The sequence below is a fragment of the Drosophila navojoa genome, chromosome 4, assembly GCF_054131105.1.
Source record: "Drosophila navojoa isolate 15081-1374.11 chromosome 4, UAZ_NAV_1.0, whole genome shotgun sequence".
Taxonomy (NCBI): domain Eukaryota; kingdom Metazoa; phylum Arthropoda; class Insecta; order Diptera; family Drosophilidae; genus Drosophila; species Drosophila navojoa.
The window spans coordinates 25920199-25941715 of record NC_142892.1 but is presented as its reverse complement, the minus strand read 5'-3'; the positions used below and the strand labels follow the sequence as shown (position 1 = coordinate 25941715).

The 21517-nt window shown below is 34.9% G+C and overlaps 1 protein-coding gene across 6 annotated transcripts in view; it reads left to right on the top strand.

Annotated features, from left to right (window-relative positions):
• Nucleotides 1-21517, top strand: part of TfAP-2 (transcription factor AP-2) — a 48416-nt gene that overhangs the window by 25477 nt on the left and 1422 nt on the right. For 2 of the 6 annotated variants that reach the window (XM_089260503.1, XM_089260504.1), the window contains 5 exons: nucleotides 16160-16390; nucleotides 16450-16632; nucleotides 17469-17676; nucleotides 18591-18780; nucleotides 18840-19104. In XM_089260503.1, coding sequence (XP_089116629.1) covers nucleotides 16160-16390; nucleotides 16450-16632; nucleotides 17469-17676; nucleotides 18591-18780; nucleotides 18840-19104 — 1077 coding nt within the window. Of the gene's footprint in view, nucleotides 1-1296; nucleotides 1616-14397; nucleotides 14542-16159; nucleotides 16391-16449; nucleotides 16633-17468; nucleotides 17677-18590; nucleotides 18781-18839; nucleotides 19105-21517 lie in introns of those variants that run through there. The other 4 variants (XM_089260500.1, XM_089260502.1, XM_089260501.1 and 1 more) reach the window with 4 other exon arrangements.

The following is a 21517-nucleotide window of genomic DNA, read 5'->3' as shown; positions in this document are numbered from 1 at the left end:
TATGTCTCTCTCTCTCTCTCTCTCTCTCTCTCTTTGTGTGTATCGGTGTTTAGTGTGTGTGCACATGTGCAGGGGCTGCGCTGCCACCGCAGCGGCAATGCCGCTGACGCAGCCTCTGGGTTCAGCCCATTGTCTAGTAGTCAGCTTGAGGGGCGTGGTTTCCAAAAATATAAATGGCTGTGGTTGTAGTTGATGCTGTTGCGCGTTTTAACTTGAACACGAATGCCAGTAACGGTCGCTTGCCCACTCATATATACATATATATTCCAAGTAGTATTGGTGCCGCCGACTGAAAAGATTTGTACGACCTGTGCTCTCTTATAAACACTTACTCTTCACTGCATCAGGCCTTGCTGTGAACTCTCTTTTCATTGGCTAACTTTATAAGACCACCAACAATATAAGTGTTTTTGTTTTTTTTTTTTAAGTCTAAATCTTGGTACAAATTATGTGAAGTCCTAATTGGCTTTTAAAACTCTTATACACATACAAATATTTTTATGGTTTTGTAAACTATCTCAATAATCGTTAAATAAAAAACATATGTATATTATGATCTGATTTGGGCTTAATCGATCACGAAGCAATAATTTACACATATGACACAAGTCGCAGATAGATCAGCTTTAAGGGATTTTACTCTCAACCAGCTTGCAGTGTGCACATGTCTCTTTGATTTCTGTCTCTGGTTTTATCTCTTAACTAAGAGTGTAGCATCGTACCTTTGAAAACCTGCTCCGAGGAGGGTTAGTGCTAGTAAATATGTGTGTCTGTATGTGTGTATATATTTGGTGTGTCTGTGTGCGTTTCGAAAAGTGTGTTTGGTTTACAGAGCGGCGAACGGTCTTTCAGGCTTATAGGTTTTTACGCACATATACACGTGCACGTATGGTCGCGTGAATGTGTGTGCAGACTTCTGCGCCCAAGTGTGACAGTATGCGTGTGATGTGTGAGAGTGTGTGTGTAACTGCGTGCGTTTGTGAGTTGGGTGTATTCAAGCGGCAGCATCGCCAGCATCGCAATACATCCCCTGAAGGTTTTTTCGTCCAAACAGAAAATTTAGTTCAGTCGAGAACTACCGTCAGTGGCTTCGCAAAGGCAAGTTTATTTGCGGGTTTCTTCGAAAAAACCCAACTAGATACAATAGTATTATGCTGTTCCTTCAACATTTCCTATCGCAAACTGTTCAAATAAAAATTATGTTTCTCGATCGCTAGCATCCACCCACGTTTATTACTAAGTGTTCCAATATTTGCTAACACCGACACTTCGGATAAGTTAACTATAAAAAATTTTATAAATTAAATTAACTCCTTCCTAATAAAAAACATGTACTCGAATGACTTATAGTTGCCTTATTCAGTGCCGTATTGATCTTTCTACTTGGAAATCGTACCTGTTTTGTATTCTAAACTAAAAGTCTTCACGTTAAAAGTGTTGAAAAAGTGTTCCAGTGAAAATCTGAAAGCCAAGTTACTGGATAATTGCTTTCCGACGCATATACGATATATACTCTATGTAAACACTAGGAATAACAAAAGATAAACGTACATATAAAATGCATATCTTACATCGGACCAATGAACATCAATTTGAGGATCAAAAATTTATGATGGTAAGATTGAAATACTATTCATCCTTTATATACATATATGTAAATGAACATACAAGTATGCGTATATGTACATATGTATGTATGTATATCCCAGCTTTGTCCGTTGTACGATAATTTTCGAGGAAGAGGAACAGACGCACTCACTGACCAATTACGTGTCAGCTAGAATCACTATCACTCCAATCTTATATTGAATTCGCAGCCAAATGGGGCTGTGGGATCTCTGATTGACATTTAAAATTTCATGCACGCAAGCACTTAGGGCAATTACCATACAAGTCCGACTCTGAGTAAGCTCCATGTCTGTGATTTTAGCAGATTGATTACCATAGCCAAAGCCAAATTTATGATAATAATTGGTGCGCTTATGTTAAGGGTCGAATATTGCATCCTCAAAACGAGATGGCCTCTATCAAAATGTAATTCTTAAGATCAGTGTAAACAAGATTACACTTTTTTTTTCAATTCACTTTTGCGATCAAATTCAGAATTCGAAAAATACATATGGAATTATTTAGTATTATTTTTATTTTTTGTATTATATTAGAACTAGATAGATAATTATTTAAGAAATATAATCGTATAATCACTAGATTGACATTTATATGCTTATTATTGCTTAAGTCGGTCGATAGAATAAATTAATATGGCTTTCCCTGTCTGATTTAATGCTTCGTAATTTTGTCTTTTACGAAGTTTTTGGCAAGTTCGCTTCGCTCTAGGCTGTTCATATGTTAACATCACCTAGATTCAGTTGAATTTTAGGTATGCTTTTTTTTTTTTTTAATTCAACTGTATCTATTTGGGCTTGACACGTAAAGTAAACTAATTTATAATTTATAGTTGACTTGAAAATTTCGTTCATTTCGTTGTTATCCTGTTTCGCTATGTTTTAGAAACAGGGTAACAATGAGACTCGAGCTGGACTTTTGTTTAAGGTATGATATGCATAAAAATGTTATTCGTGTGTTTAAGATTCGCATTGACTACGTTTATACACCCCCATTCAATTAGTAAAATTATATGGTTCATCCGAATTCCAGGAACTTTTTGATCCAGCTCAAAAATATATGATAAAATTACGGGGCGAGGGCCAAAGATCAAAACAAAAACACAACAAAGAGGCAGTGCAAAAGTAATCGCCCACAAAAGTGAATTCGCATAGCCGTTGAAATGGGTATGCCGAATGTGTTAGCGTTATTTGTCTCTCATTTAGTCTTTCTGAATACTGAAGAGTGAAGCCTGAAGACTGAACTCTGACTGCCCTTAAATCGCGTGATGCGTTGCAAAAATAATATATAAGAAGCACGGAAAACGTGAATGTAGTGCCCAATTTGCGTGCGATTTGATACTGATACCAATATAAAAAAAAAAAGAATCGTTAGAGTTTTTATATCTGTCTCTTAGTTGGTTCCCATAACACTTTGCTTTGCTCGCTAGCTCCTGCGATATCCACAAATATTTCAATACTTTTTTGCTTTCTTGTTAAAGAATATTATTATAAGAACATAAAACTTGTTTTGGTACCAATCGGAAAGGCATCATCTATGATCAATCATTTTATTTCTATTTCTATTTCATTGTTTATTGAGCTTTTCAACAACTTATATTTCATAGTGCTTTTTATACCCTGAACCCATTTTCAATAGGAAATCAGGGTATAATGGTTTTGTTGAAATGCGTGCAACAGGCAGAAGTAGTTGTATATGAAAACTGATTTTCGATCAGTTATAAAATTATATATCCTACATCTTTAAAGCAAGAGTCTCCAAATTTTAAATATATATTAGGATGCGTATTATACAATTTCGATTATTATTTAAATTTACCTACGTTTCAGCCACACCTTTGTAAAAGGCGTATTTCAAATACAGCAGACTTTTGCTTTGGCAAATGCATATCCATGTTATGATCATAATCTAAAAATTCCATGAATATAGTCCATCGACAAGAGAAGTTATTAATCAATTAAATTTCCATAGTAAGCCCTGTTTATATATGTGTGTGTGTGAAGGTGTATGTGCGGAATAATAATATGTATGTGCGAATAATAATGTCCGTCTTGCTGTCCGTGTATCTGTCCGTCCGACTGTCCGTATGAACGCAGTTCTTTTCAGCGCGATTGAAGCTAGAGACTAGAAAGAGTTAGAAAGCTGAAATTTTGAATGTTGATCCGCATCGACCAGCCAAGATCACACGCTTCCCATTGGAGGCGTGGAAATCGGATAAAACTGTATCTCCTAGAGTTTTAAAGCTATAACGTTAAATTTTGCGCGTCAGCTAATGTTATGAATCTATAAAGATTTATGAAAAAATTATATGTCTACGCTTTTTTGGGGCGTGGCAAATCAACCTGAAGATATAGTGATTTTTCAAATTCAGCTGCTATTTATGCTAGGGACCTCAAATTTGGTATATATACTCGGACTGACCTCCCAAGACCCAAAAGTTTTGATGGATATACGTCCGTTCACAGGGGGCGTGTTAAACCGCAAAGTCTTATATCTCTAAGTATAAGAGCTTCAAATTTGGATAGTTAAGTTACTAGTAACCTCCTCTATCGATTCCCCAAATAACATTGTTACGCTTCTTTAGGGGCGTGGCATATCAAAAAGTATCCTTTAAGTTTTTCATTTTTGGAGCGTAAGCACCTAAATTGCGGCTATGTTACGGTTAGCTTGTTCCATGAGCTGGCCAAAAATGAAGTGTCTACGCCCAGTAGGCCCGTGGAAAATCGAGAAAAACTTAACTTTCTTTAATAATAGAGCCATAGAGCCATTCCGCAGTCGGTAAAGCCCGACTGCAACGTTCTTACTTGCTATAAATCATTTCACTCTTTTTCGAATTGTAAAAACTATGTTCATACAAAAAAAAAAAAAAAATAAATAAATAAATATAAAAAAAATTATATTTCTAGCATTTGTATGTCTCCAAATTTTAATAATATTACATTAAATTTAATAATTAGTTGGCATTGAATTTACCATATGTATTTGCATATTTGATGATATATAACTTAGGAGTTTACTTCAATTATTCCCAGCAGAAGATACCAATAAATATCATATAGGTGTCTGATTCAATTCTTTATAAGTAGTAGTAAGTGTAAGTTATGTAAAATATCGGTATTCAAATAAGAAACAAGTAAGAAAGCTCCCCTGAACCCTACAAGCAACTGATATTTCAATAATAGTTAGCACACACACACGCACACGCACACACACACACGCATACAAACAAATACACGCACACACATACACATACAAATAAACACACGCATACCCACACACTCACGCATATACAGGCGTTTGCGCTTTGGTTGCGCTGCAGTGTTGGCAATATTATGAGAATTTATTTGTTGAATAACTTAATTTCTAGACGTACGATCGTAATGAAACTTTCAGAACGTAATCATAATGTTTAAATGTATGTGTATACGTAAGCACAAGTCTTTAGTTTTTGATATACGACTTTTACAAAGATGAGGGTGAGGGGGTGGATTTAGGGGTGAGGGGTAAATTTTGACAAAAACCGAAATTGTATAATATATATCTTTATATACATTTTAAATTTGGAGACTCAAGCTTGAAAGATGTAGGAGATATAATTATTTAAGCAATCTTCGATAAGGTTTTTTATCAATAAAAAAATATCGGAATGAGTTATCGTTTTTTAGTGAAAAACTCGATATGCGCGTGATATATACGGACATTAAAAAAAAAAAAGTTGAAGTCTCTAGCTCTCTTATCTTCTGAAATCGACGCGTTCAAACATACGGACAGACGGACGGACGGACGAACGGACGGACAGACAGACGGACAGGGCTAAATCGACTCAGCTCGTCGGTCTGCCACGCCTCCTTCTGCCTGTTACATACATTTCAACAAAACCATTATACCCTTATTTCCCATTTTCAATGGGTTCAGGGTATAAAAAGTTTAAATCTGATTACATTCTCTCTGGCTAAAACTCAGCTCATGTAATAACATATAAAATTTATATTTCAAATTCACGTGTTCACCATCTGAGATCATTATATTCACACCGACAAACATAAGCACATGGCATGGGCTCACTGAGTTAAGTAAAAATGTATAGTTCTATATCAAGACAATGTCGAGGCACGCTGTGTTATAGACTATTGTTTTGAAAGAGTTGTTTTGAAAATCAATATTCAATTCATATTCGATTGAAATTTAATATAACATTATTTAATATATGTAATATTATAGCACTCGTATTTCTGTTGTATATTATGAATTGTTTAGTTGCTACTTTCAGCAGTAATTTTAGTAAAAATTGTACTAAATTGGATACTAAATGTTGAAATAAATAACCTTTAGACCCAAAACGTAAAACAAATTCAAGAAAAGATTACTCATAGTCATATGGATATTCATTCATATTATTTTGATTGCTCGAGACAGTTGATGGAAATCGCTAAAGAAAATATAAGAAAAATGAACTGTTTATGCAGATAACGACGTATATTTATATGTATATACCTTGTATGCCAAGACGAGTAGGTATAATTATGAATATGTAAGTGCTTCGCTCCTTCGTCGCATCAAAATTGATTTCATTTGCAAAAAGGAAATTAAAAAGTCCACTCAGAATGAAATTGAAACGCAAGATAAATGTAAATTTCTGCATCGCGGATGCGAACTGCGAACGATAGCAAGTGTCGAAACTGCGGCGTGTGTTAGGCTCGTGGCAAAGCGGAGATCGGCTCGTTTGCGAATTCGCCAGTCGTGAGCGGCAGCATCAAGAGGAGGATCGGGAGAAGTAGAATGGGAGGAGAAGCGAATGCATCTTTGCACTGGCGCGATTGAAGTGCAGATCGCAGTTCTTTTTTTTTTTTAATTCTTTTTATTTTTTTCCGAGTTCGGTGAGTGTTTCAGCCAGTCTGCCGTCTGGTAGGGCCTACCTGGATGGCTGGCTGGTTGGCTGGCTGGCTGGCTGGCTGGCAGGCAGGCTCGAATGGCAAATAAATTCTTACTCTGCTATTCGTCATAAACCTGCTAGAGATCCAGCCACAACACTCACTTCACACTCCATGCACTGCATCCCTACATTTTCACTTGATCCAAAGCTGTGCGTATATCCCGCTTGAATACGTTCATGAATGAGTTTTACTACTTCATTAAAAAGCAGATTTCGGCCTCGTCATGTCAGTGGGAGTGAAAAGTGGTGAAGGGACGGTGCGACCATGCTTGCAAATGGTAGAATGGTACGAGTACGAATGTAGCCAGGGAAACAGTGCAACAGGGACACAGGTCAACAGTAACAGGGAACGAGAAGAGAAACGCGAGCGCAATAAACTAAAATCGATTATCGTTCTCCGTGTATTTTCATTGCTGTTACGAATATTATATTATGAGTTGAACGGTTCATCTCCAATTCATTTAATTTATAGCCCAAAAACTTTTTTGGCCCAGTCGGCAAATCCAACACCAGTCCCTTAACATCGACTGGACGTCCGGTGCAACACTATGTCCACAAATACTCAGGAGTTGGATCTCGTATGTAATTTAAAAAAAGCATTAGTCTCTAGTATTTGAAATACGCCTTTTACAAATATATGGATGTAAGGGTAGATATAGGACTGATGGGTAAATTAGAACAAAAATCTATTCTAAATCTGGCGACTCTAGCTTCAAAGATGTTTGAGATATAATTCAATAGTTTATTTTCGACAAGATTTTTGATCGATAAAGGTTTTTGGAGATAAATTCGATATCCGCGTTATATATATGGATGTTAAAAAATACAAGTCTCTAACTCTACTATCTTCATAAAACCTTCAGAGCGTGATTATATGGCTAGAATGTGAAATAGGCTATTTATAAATTGTGGGCGAAGGGGGCGTAGTATCTAAAATATGTAAATTACAAGGTCTTTGTATTCATCAAATGTATATTCACAGTAAATCTAGACCATCACAGTTATTTGTATTTTTCAGCCTAATTTGAGCACTTTTAGACCATCAGATTTACTGTACTGCGTATGTTATAGACGACTATGCATGCCAAATTTCTAGCTAGGAGTCATACGATTCAGCCCGTCGTCCTGATCAGGACTATATATACTTTATGGGGTCTGTGATGATTCCTACCTACTTTTCAAAAACAAACATTATATCCTTATTCCCAATTTCGGGGTATAAAAATATACATACAAACATATATAGAATGATCTCCGAACATCAAAACTTATATACTTCATACTAAATACTTGCTCAAGAGTTTCAACATCACAGCCAGCAATCCAGAAACGTAGTTATCCAACTTGATATTTATATGTATACTCGCGATGACAATTCAAGTTAAACAATTAACTTGAGAATTGCAATTCGCCGTAGTTACGATCGGTATAATTCACTGCACATGAATCCTAGCAGGAGCTCAAATTATCTATAATTGATCATTTATAAAATCTGAAAAGGCTTGAGCTTGGCTTCTGGTAGATAATAAAACACGCCTAATTGTCAGTTTTGAAATATATGTAGAAGTTCAATCGCAAAATTGGTCAAAAGGCATCCGCGAACTGCCAGCGAATCAGTTTTGACTTGCAAAGATTTTCAGTTAAGTGGAACGATTTTAAGCAGTAATTTTGGTAATAACTGAAACAGACGGCTGCCAATTTGGGGGCACAGCTACTGTTTAACTACACCAAATTATTACGTAATCGTCGAAAAATGTGTATGTTAACCTCTTTCTACCATAATCAGCGCTCCCGCACTTACACTAAAATTGATTGCACCTCTTCAAAATATTTAGTAAGAAGCGTTAAGTTCATTTTTGTTTATAATGTGAATTGAAATTAACTTAATTGTATTGTCCACACTGCAGTCCATGCGTGTTTATTCGTGCGTTACTAAATATGTGTGTCTAGGCGTGTGTGTTTTTCTTGAGTAAGTATAAAGACGTGAAGAATTATTGGATAATTAGTTCCTCGAAAGGTTCAGGGGATCTCCTGGTCGAGCAGTCTCGACTAGAGCATACTTACTTCTTTAATTCTTGTATTTACCTAAATACATATATGTATATACATACATATAAAGAGTCATTCATATTTATTGTATTTTAAACGTTAGATTTACAGTAACTTAGTCAAGCACTGGATTCTGCAACCGTCGGCTTAAATAATTAAGTAAAATAAACATTCTAATGTCATTCTTGTGGTCATGCATGATGAAAGGGTTTTAAGTAGGGAACAGGGCGTTTTATGCAGGTTGACTGCTTAAGCCAATTTATGACACTGCTTCACATGCACTGCTTGAAAGTAAAGCTGTTATAATTTTCTGGTTAATTTTAAATTTTACATTAAATACAATACACTTGAGGGTTACTCAGGAAAACTATTTTATTATTTTTTTTTATTATTAAATTTGAGAGGGCACAGTTAAATGTAGATAATTGAATATGCTTGACTTTCATCATAATGCATCATTGAAGTTACCTATACGCCATCTATTGCTTATGGTAGGTACAATTGAGAAGGTAATTTACAATTTATTTATTAAGGGTTCGGCTCTCAACAGCTAGAGGGAGCCACGTACAATAAACCCTTTAACAACAGAGGGCGCTTTTTAACTCTCAGAATGGATGGTAACTTCCGCCAGATCGATAGAACTGTAATTAAATTTCTACAATATAGCGATACTATGATGTACTTTAAGAAACATCGGTCTATATATACTGATCGGTACAATTGGGAAGTCACTTTATTGTTTTGTTTTTTTTTTTTATTTTCCCTAATTCTCTAAGTGAAATCAGTTTTAGTATTGTCCGACGGCTTATATGAGCACAATTTTTTTTAGATTATTTTCGAAAACCAGTATATCAAGTACTAGAGAGTTTAAATTTAGATTGGATACTTGTGTTGATAGCCCTAGATACAAAATATGTTGGATATATTTACATACGCCTCTTATAGGAAACTAATTGTATGTAGCCATAGATACTTCACTGAGAACTTAACGTAAGAAAGGTGATGCAAATTTTTCCTTCCGTTTCATGCTCTTATTATTGTCACTCATTTGACCTTTGGTCAAATGAACAGATGCCCCTCAATCACGCAACTCAATTAATTTATTAGTTCATACGGACCATACAGACCATAAAGATATCAATGTAAATTTTAAAAAATCGCATAAATATAGATGATTCGTATTATTATACCCTGAACCCATTGAAAATGGGAAATGTAAAAGTATGTAGCAGGCAGAAGGAATCATCGCAGGTCCCATTGAGTATATATATTCTTCATCAGCACGACGAGCTGAGTCGATATAGCCCTGTCCGTCTGTCCGTCCGTATGTCCGCATGAACGCCGAGATCTCAGAAGATATAAGAGCTAGAGAGCTGAAATTTTGTGTGCATACTCGTGTATACCATACGCAGTACGAGTTTGCTTTATTTTTTCGATAACTCATCCGATAACTTTTTTAGAGAGAATAATCGAAAAATGGATTTTGTTTTTTGAGCCTCATTGGAATACTATTAGACGTGGAGACTTCAGATTTACTGTGTATGTACATATGATGAATAAAAACATATTGTAAACAACAGATTCTGGATTCCACGCCCGTTAGCACCCAATTTTGCGTATTTCAGATACTAGAGATATAATTACGCCCTGAATACGATCGTATTTTTACGAAAAAAGTTATTCACCAAGTAAATTCTCATACTATTGCAGCCCAAGCGCAGTCGCTGCTTACTGCGCAGTTAGCAGAGCGCGGGCGCGTGATGCATATGTATGAATGTGTGCTTATGCACGCACGAAGTGCAGAATTATAATAATATCAGCTTGGAGGGTTCAGGGTATCTCCTAATCGAGCAGTGTCGACCAGAGCGTTCATACTTGTTTTTGTATTGATATTTGCTGAAATTCAAATTTAGGACATAGAATTTATCCTGTATATCCCTAAAGCAATACTTTCTATACGGATTTTCCAATCGCATTTTTCGTTTTATGGTTTATTTTGTGTTACTTTCTTTGCCTTTTAGTTAAATTTGCTAATCAGCTAACTCTGCCAACTGATAAAGGATTTTCGATTTTCGCTTACCGTGTATGTATGGGGATGAGAGGCAGAATTTTTGGCGGTTTACCTGTGTAATAGAAAAAAAGACCCTGGAGTCAAAGCTCTTTTAATGACAATTGATCATTGGCGAGTGGATAGCATTTCATTAGAATACAATGTGTAGTGGGCATTTCTGTTGGCCTTTAAATACGTGTGTGTGAGTGTAAGTGTGTATTTATGTTTCGTTCTGCACACACACTTGAGGTGGAGGTGAAACTATTTCGACCTGTTCAACAGCTTCCAACTGTCTTGTCTACCTGTGCCTTCACGCAAGCCAGCTTTGCCAGCTAGCCAGTCAGTCAGTCATTCCAATCTTTATAATTTATTTATTTATAGCTTGAATTACGGTATGGGAGTATTGACCACCAGAGAAAATTTCCAATTTCAGCATATTCACTACAGACAATAGCGCACAATTCAAAACATTATACATGGACCAAAGAAAAAAAAACTTAGCTTACCTGACGTACCGAGCCTTTGTATTTGAATATGATTGGAATATTATATTCAATATATATTCACATAAACTAGTTCAATATTGAATACCGCTGTTTATTGTTTAATGTTAATTGATACAAATATTTTATTATTAGTTTGCGTATCAGGCATTGCTAAGCCACATTACTTTTAGCTTACACTAAAAAAGATAGATAGATAAATAAACATTGAGGTATTTTTTCAATTGACCAGGATAATTGCAAAAGTACCTCAATACCTGTTAGGCAAGATCTCGGATATGACAAAAGCCTCCAGAAATAATCTGCAGCAATGTTGGTGGACTATCTTAGATTGACAAATATCAGATAGTTAAATTTATGTGGGTATAATTGTATTTCTAAAAAATTAGAAAATAAAGGGATATGTTTTTTACAAACATTTAGTCAATCACAATTTGGAAGAGCTTTGAAATTTGTTTTTTTTAGGTCTAGGCTTTTTGACTTTTTGGGTTTCTTATCTGTCGAAGCAGAAAAAGCTGTTTTAAGTGTTTTTTTTCGTGGTAGCAAATATTTCGAAGTGAAGTAGAGTCTAAGCCGAAGTTTGTCTTTGGCTTTTGATCAAAGTCTTACGCACATTTTTCAGTGAGTCTGCATGAAGTGTGTTAAGTCAAAAGACCTAAGAGCCGAAACACATGCAAAGCAAACCCAAACCGGTTTATCTGTATCGTTAAATATTCTATTTGATGCTGGCAAATGACAAGATAATCCAAAGTAATCAATCAAAATTATTTTAATTTATAAAGCCACAATAAACTCGTGTCCAGATCGCAATTGCCACGTTCGCGCTAGTCGTCTACATCGAGACCGCTACGATGAACAGACATATGTACATAATTAAATATATATACAAACATCAGAATACTTTATATGTACGCAAGAATCGGTTCTAGAACTCCAATAATTTATAGTCAGATTTCATTGAATTTAATTTACAACAACGAAAAACGAAGAATATTTCAACATTTAAATTCAGCTTTAAGTCCAATTTATAGTTTGCCTTCATTATTATTTTTAAATACACAAGTTAATAAAAATTATGTAATTTATGTCTTGATTATCCGAATTAATTGGAATAGTTAGTCAAATTTTTTGTTTATTACAAATACTCCTCCTATCGTGCCAGACACGAAAACTCGGAATTGAGAGAACTTCACTGATATATCGTACCATCACCCATCTCCCTTAACTTATTCCTATATATATTAGACTAGATATTAGTGATGAATTAAGTTTGTCTAATTAACTTTAAGTAGTGTATCCTTAAAATTGTGGGTTATATCTATACTTAGGTTAGATCTATTTCCCAGTCCTCCAAAAACGCGCACAATGCCTTGCATAAATTTAAATGCAGATCAAAATCAACATCTAGATTATAGTTTCATGTGTATAAAATGTTTATGAAAAATACAGGTTTATTTAGGCAAGCAATATATGCACATATGTATATATAAATAAAAATAAGATAATAATAAGAATTCATGATGTAAATAAAGTCCTATAGCTTGAAAATCGCAAAACGCATTCATTTCGTGAAAATAACATAAATATATATATTTACATATGGACAAACGGGAGCCATTGAAGTTTATAAATGTGCGAAAACCAACAATAGGCGTTATGAATAATCAGACATTAGCTGCGTTCATTGTAGTTGCCGGGTGTAATGGCTAACACACACACACATTATCATTAAAGTCTCTCAACATCCTTCGTTTTCTAAGGAATCGACAAACCGGATGCTACGATGGCTTGCCATATCAGAAGCCATTCACGGCTTTTGCGACTCACAAAAGGCAATATGTTGCATTGTAAATACTTATGTATGTTTGTGTAAACATAAGTGCATATATGCTTCTGCACACGTATTAGTGAGCGTGCGTATGTTTTAAATACTACTGTTACATGTTACGAATAAAATAATGTTATGGTTCTATATTAATTCGACTGTTGAAGTATATTACCTAATACGAACTGAGTGATGAACATCTTTGATGAAATAGTGATTTTCACATATTATATATATACATACAGCCAGGCATATACATACATACGTATATAATATTCTTCAGAGTGTTTGTTATAACAGTTTAAATTTTAAAATACAAGTATTTTGTTTGTTTTATGCTGTATTCTTGTTTCGAATTTCGAACATAGGATAAAACCAAATATATATTTTGAATATTTTTTTTTTGTGGGTGTTAAAATCTTAATTTGAATATTTACACTCTCTTATATGCAAAATTGGAAGAGTCTATTACCAGAGACAAACGATATATGATTTACTAACATAAATTTTATCTTATTTTGAATTTATTATATTACAACTTGGAATCGGAAACGATTGTTTGAAATAAACGTACAACAAAATTTCAAATATCTACCTCACGTTTATACATAATAACAGATTATATCTATTTAAATGGTGATCAAGAATATATAAAAACATAATAATAATACCACACCTCCTTCTGTCTGTTAAAAATCAAACAAACAATCAAGCAAACAATTAACAATTCTACAATTTGGGAATATCATTAAATGCAGTAGCAGCATTTAAGATGTGTCTCAAAAAAATTATATAAATAAAAATTGGTTTTATTGAATTTGCATAATTTGCAACCTATTTCTAACCCAACTTTCCAATAAACCACTTAGATCTATGTCATTAATAAATAAATGGAATACTCTTACTGTTCGCATCTGTTATTCAAAGTCAGAGGCAAGTATCAGGTGATGTATAAAAATGAATTTAAATTATGAAATTCAGAGCATTCCATAATATTCATCTTAAAATTCAATCCAAAATTCAATAGACACAAACGCATACAATTGTACATACATGCTTCCATATTTATTTTCTTTTTCTTAGCCCTGACTGGCGAATGCAAAAAAACTTCCGAGCCGTATGACAAGCACTACGACGACTACACGACTCGGCGCTGTTCTGACTACGCTGTTGCTGCCCTTTCGGCACACAGTCGCGATTCGCGACCAGTTTTCATTTCGCTTTTGGCATTCACAGACTGTTGTCGCTCTCGCTGCCGCCATCGTCATTGCATTGTCGTTGTTTCTGTCGTCATCGCCGTCGGGTCGAGTTTGAATTAATTTCTAGACTGTCCTCCCGTAAATGAACCTACTTATAACAAATTTCGTGATTTTCATAATACAAAAGCAAAGAGAAGATGCTAGGGTGAACTATTAATAAAATAATGTGTACACTTGTTCATTGAGTGATCCAATCGAAGTGCTCACCGGATCTCACAGTTCTCTATAGATTCAAGTTCCAAAATGATATCATGACTCTATCTTATGTGGATATGCCCGCCGTAATTGAAATTCAGGTTAGTAACGTAGGAAAGCTTGAAATAGCTAAAACTCTCTCGATTAGTGGCAAGTTGTGAGTTTTACTCGAAATCAGACGGGTCAATACAATGAAGATTCAAAATAAATACAAATTATGTTTCTAACAATCATGTATAATCAATCTACAATGTACAAAAATGATTTGAAGATGTCGGCTTTTCGTAATTTATTTTGTCATTTACCTCGTTATTATTATAACCGGTGTTGTTTTTGTTAGTTTATGTAATTTATTTATAATATTAACTCTATCAAAGAAGAATATCGTATGTGGATACTTCTGTTCTGCATTAAATTCTAAATTTCTTGCCTCAGGCAGATCCTTACATCTAGGCTTTGCTCATAAAGTTATGCTTTTATCATGTAATGTTAAATGAATGCTAAAAAAATAAACCCTAAACAGCTCGAGATAATTTTATTTACATAAACATACTAATTTGAGCATTGTTTCAAGTAATTTTAAGTAAACAAACAGTAGTAAATAATAACAGTGAAAGTCTTTTAGGTTTTATTCTTTACATTTTTGATTGTACAGCGTAATAGAAAGATAAATTGCAAATGAATAAATCATACAAATATTTCTGATCATAATCATCTATATGTCCTCTCTCTGTCGCATTTTTTGATCTTGCAATGGACTCGGTCTTTCTATCTAAACAAAATTGACATTCTTAAAATACATATTTTTTATGTATATTTTTTAATCAGCAAGAATAAAAATAAAAGTGTGCGGATAGAAATTTTACTTAAGTACTCAGTAATGCCATAAAATATTGCCATTGCTTGAACAAAATATAAATTGATATCACAAACCAAACAAATACAGATTTCAGAAAATAAATATAAAAAAAATAATAATAATAATCTTATAACAAATATAATAAATAATAAATAATTAACACAAAGTTCCTGTTATATGTATGTTCTACTTGATAACTATATGTTTAAAATAAAATTTTCAATTTGTATTACACTGTAAACTATAAATTTCAGATAGGGAAGCCTTTGTCTGCCATAAAATTCTCGTGTCGCGGTGTTAGTTTCCAAAATACTCGTAGGTCTGAGAATCGGCCAACGTCTATCTTTCATGGCCCTATGCTTAACGTTTGGGCCCCATTTATTTTTGATTGCTATTGAGGATCTTTGCATTGGCATTGAGAATTTACCCAGTAGGCTTGATAACAGTGACAGTTTTCAATCATGCAATTTACTAATGACCACTTTGGGATGAGCGTAATATTTATTTATTTTAGGCGAAGAAATGAATGTAATGTACTTTTTTACGTTGTCGGTCAATTTCTTTACGTCTGTTGACTACGAATCGGCGCGCTTCTCTTCGTTCAATTGTCTTGGCTTGTTTCGCTCATCTCGTGCCGCTTGAAATTGTGATGCACGTAACTGCACCATTCTCACACGGATATCTGCATTGCTACCAATGCCAAACGAATATTATAACTGCATCCCCACACACTTATAGTAAATTAGTTATTTTTTGTTCAAATACATAATATTGCCGGCATATGCCGTATATATATAATTTTTAAATTTTTAGTGAGCTGTACTAAATATTATTTCATTGAAATTTTACTTGGAAAACAGGAACGCCTTAGTGGCCATGGCAGCTTGGGTCTTTCCAGCAGTAGCCCGGCTTATACAACTCATTCAGGTGGGCATTCGGGTCGAGGAGGTCCCGCGTCCGGACACAGTGGACATAGTGGGACCCATGGGTCGGCAGCAACCATGCATCACCAATCATTGCAGTCTGATTTTCAGCCCCCGTATTTTCCACCACCTTTTCATCACTCTGCTCAGAGCCCTCCCCAGCAACAGGTAAGTGCTCTGAATTAGACGGCGGACCAGTTGGACGCATCATTGCCAAAATAGTTTAGATATCTGGCTATTTACAGAATCATGGACCGCTTGAGTACTTAGGCACAGATCCCTACGGCCAGCCCCTATCCTCATTGCATCACGCCCCACTTCATCACTACAACCAGTTGGCTGGCCTTAGGTCGACACAAGATCAACTGGGAATTCATAGAACTCATAGGGAAGACTTACAAGGTCATGTTGTAAGTATTAATAATAAAACATAATAATAAGCTAATGTACCCGAATCAAGAAGACCTCAAGTGTCAATCATATCCCTTTTATGATTTTTCATTCTCATATACATTAAGCGTCAAGTTTTTTTTTTTAACATATTACATACTTCTTATTAGCTGTACATCTATGTGCAGCTTTTTTATTCGAGCTCGGTTTATAAATATACCTCAATCTACAAGAATTGCCAGAGTTATGGCATTTCGAATTCCATTTAAGTGCATTATGAAATATAACACAAAAAATGTTATGAAAAATTTTAAAAATTTCCTTGGGATTTCACTGAAACATCTTGAAAATAACAACGAACATTCCTGTCCCAAAAGAAAAAGGGTTTACATAAATACACATACCCTCGAATTTATATATATATATATATATATATATATATATATATATATGTGTGTGTGTGTGTGTACGGTGCACTCACACACTCGCACACTTCTGCGTGCTCTGAACGAACTGGGCTTTTGCAACCACGGCCGGAGCATTTGCAACGTTAATGTTGACGTTGACGCTGTAACTAAAAGGCGTTTCCCCCGTAGAGCTTGTGCGCATACACGCAGAAAAAGTAAAAATACATGAGTGTCTAAACACTGGGATTGGCGCACATTTAAGATGTTTCAACCCTAGACACGGTTAGGGGAACGGTCTACCCAAAATTTTGATCCACAATTTTAATTGATTTTATTTTACCATACAAAGTGCCTGTAATATTTCCAACCTCAACAAATTATACATTTAAATTCAGTAAAAATTTAAAAGCAGAAAAAATTAAAAAAAAATTTTAATTGAAACTTTATAGACTCAGTTGTCTCACGGCTTTCCATATACGGAACGAAGAAGCGATTACGGCAGTGCAATATCAGCTGGAGCAGCGCATGGATCAAGACTCGGACATGAACATGAATCTTTGGCCTTACATCAAGCGTTGCAGAATGCCGTTGATGATGTCCAAGCACCTGCCCTGGATGAAAATGTGACGTTCATGTCAGACTTACCTCTAATAAAAAGTAATTTCATTTACGAAAGTAGTCATGGTTGATTACATTTAAAATTCAGATCATACAAAATTATACCTGGATATTTATCTGATCGATACTTAAAGAGAAAAAATTTAGCTTGAGCAAGTACACTAAGGGGTTCGCAAAGAAGTGTTTGTAAAGAGTATATTGGTTTAATGCAATGGACACGTTACTATATGAACGCGAAGCGTTTATGATTCTACTAACCAGACTGGTGTACTATTTTTACCATTTTGTTCTTTTAACTGAACTCTGTGAAGGAGCAAAGCGGGTTATCTTTATATACCTTCATCAATTATACAAATAATTTTATGCAAGGAGAGTCCAACGAAGAGAAGGATATGCATGTGCATACATACCAGTTATTATTATCAAAACTGCAAGAAAAATTTACAGTTTCTTGCAGTTTTTCATGAATAAATGAAATACAAAATTTGAATTTTACGTTATTAACTTCGCAATAGTTCCATTAAAATTACCGTTAAATACAATACAACGCTAAAAACTAAATTAGTACAGTTTTTCAAATATTGCATTTATATTGTGACTGGTGTTTTGTAGAGGTATACATATGTTATTAAATTTCATGTGCAAGAGAGCGAGCCTTCCTGTAGATTACAAAATAGGCGGAGTGAATGGGGCGGTGCCACAAACATTCCAAAACAACTATGCTATCAACCCCTAAACTGCATAAATATGATGTATGTATGGTGAAATAGAAGCTGGTTCCTCTAATTGGCAGGATTATTGTAAAATGATCCCTACACGCTGAGTTCACACTTGGAATGCAAAACATTAACACAATAAATAATTTTTCTTTTACAATATGCCATGAACATTTATACAGCATTCTATTCATAATAACGTTTTTGTATTTAAAAAACCAATGCGTTTCAACACAGGCATGAAAAGTGGGAAGGAAGCTGGAAGCCTTGGCTCTGGATCGCCTAGTGAGGTGTTTTGTGCAGTTCCGGGTCGACTTAGTCTTCTATCAAGTACATCGAAATATAAGGTCACCATTGCCGAAGTCCAACGCAGATTGTCACCGCCCGAATGCCTAAATGCATCATTACTTGGCGGGGTGTTAAGAAGGTCTGTTTTCTTTAAAATAGTTTGATTTATAAACTTTTAATAAACAATTTTCAATAAAGAGCAAAGAGCAAAAATGGAGGCCGCCTTTTGAGGGAAAAGCTTGAGAAAATCGGTCTAAACCTACCGGCCGGACGGCGAAAAGCTGCTAACGTCACACTTCTAACATCTTTAGTCGAAGGAGAAGCAACACACTTGGCCAAAGATTTTCACTTTGTTTGCGAAACTGAGTTTCCAGCCAGACAATTGGCTGAATATATTGTACGGCATCAAACAGAACCCCAGGATTCCTATCGGCGAAAAGAAATTATACTTCACTCACAACAAGTATGTTACTACTAAACAAGTAAGAAAGCTCTAGTCGAGACTACTCGACTACGAGATCCCCTGAACCCTTCACAACTACACACACACGCACATACACAGGCGAATGAGCTTGGGCTGAGCTGCAGTGTCGGCAATATTATAAGAATTGATTTGTTGAATAATCTAATTTCTAGACGTATAATCTTCATGAAACTTTCAGAAATCATAATGTCTAAATACATGTATATACCGAAGGACAAGTCTCTAGTATTTATATATTTATATATATTTTAAATTTGGAGACTCTAGCTTTAAAGATGTAGACATAATTTTATACCTGACTTTCGATCATGTTTTTAATCGATAGCAAAATAACGAGATGAGTTATCGATTTTTAGTGATAAACTCGATATGCGAGTTATACATACTGACAATAAAAAAATTGAAATCTCTAACTCTTAAATCTTCAGAGATCGACGCGTGCAGGCATACGGACAGTCGGACAGACGGACAGGGCCGAATCGACTCAGCTCGTTGCTCTGATTTAGCATTTTCAATGGGTTCAGGGTATAAAAAAAGCTTAAGGTATTTTTAATCTATTTTGTACAATACATGTGCAAAAGTATACATTTTGTTTTTATTATACCCTGAACCCATTGAAAATGGAAAATCAGGATATAATGATTTCATGAAAATAATGATGATAATAATGATTATCATGAAGGAACTATCGCAAACCCCATAAAATGTATATATTCTTCATCAGGACGACGAGCTGCGTCGATATAGCCCTGTCCGTCCGTCCGTCCGTATGAGCAAACCGATCTCAAAAGATATAGGAGCTAGAGAGCTGAAATTTGGCATGCTTTTTCGTGTATACCGATCTTGTATATCGATAACTTTTTATCGTGAATAATCGAAAAATTTATTTTGTTTTTTTTTTTTCAGCCTAGTTTGAAACCTATTAGACCTAGAGACTTCAAAATTACTGTGATTACAGATTTTGGATGCTATGCCCCCTTCGCCCCCAAGAAAATATTTAACAAATTAATTCTTATACTTAAGCGTAGCCCAAGCGCAGTCACTGGTAGCTGTGCAGTCAGCAGAGCGTGGATGCATTTGTATGATGTGCAGAATGAGTAGAATATCAGCTTAGAGGGTTTAGGGTCTTTCCTAGTCGAGCAGTCTCGATGGGAGTTCTTACTTGTTTTCCACATATATAAAGAATTTCCAAAAAAAAAAAAAAATAAATAAAATAAATAAATAAATGGAAATTACGTATGATGCAGTGTTTAGAAACTCAGAACAAGCACAAAAAATGAACATATTGCAGCAGAGCTTCCACAGGAAAAAATTGTAGAAAATACACATTTGTAGGTAATATATGTGATGTTTACTCACAACTTTCATAAGGTATTTCATGCAAAGTTTTTTCCCGTGCTATACAAGGAGCTCTCGCCTGATAAACAATAAACAGGCATATACGTTATAAGGTCTACCCTATGCAAGAAATATCAGACTAAAAAAAAAAAAACAGACAAGTAAACTTTAGTCGAGAGTGCTCGACTAGATACTACCCTGAACCAATCTAATAAAAACGCACATTTAGTATGGTTAAAATTTCGATGTATTTAAATGAATGAAATAGAAAACTCATTTAATTAAGTATATAAAAATTTTGAAACAATTAAAAAACAAGTAAGAAAGCTCTAGTCGAGACTGCTCGACTACGAGATCCCCTGAACCCTACAAGCAACTGATATTTCAATAATAATTAGCACACACACACGCATGCAAACTAACACACGCACGCACATACACATGCAAATAAACACACGCGCACACACACACTCACATATACAGGCGATTGCGCTTGGGTTGCGCTGCAGTGTTGCCAATATTATGAGAACTTATTTGTTGAATAATTTAATTTCTAGACGTACGATCGTAATGTAACTTTCAAAACGTAATCAGGATGTTTAAATGTATGTGTATACCGAAGCACAAGTCTCTAGTATTTGATATACGACTTTTACAAAGATGAGGGTGAGGGGGTGGATTTAGGGGTGGGGGTAAATTTGAACAAAAACCGAAATTGTATAAAATGCATCTTAATATACATTTTAAGTTTGGAGACTCTAGCTTGAAAGATGTAGAAGATATAATTATTTAAGTGATCTTCGATAAGCTTTTTAATCGATAAAAAAGTATCGTTTTTTAGTGATAAACTCGATATGCGCGCGATACATACGGACATTTGAAAAAAAAGTTGAAGTCTCTAGCTCTTATATCTTCTGAAATCGACGCGTTCAAACATACGTACAGACGGACAGGGCTAAATCGACTCAGCTCGTCGCCCTGGTTAAAAATGTATAAACTTTGTGGGGTCTGCCACGCCACGTTCTGCGTGTTACATACATTTCAACAAAACCAT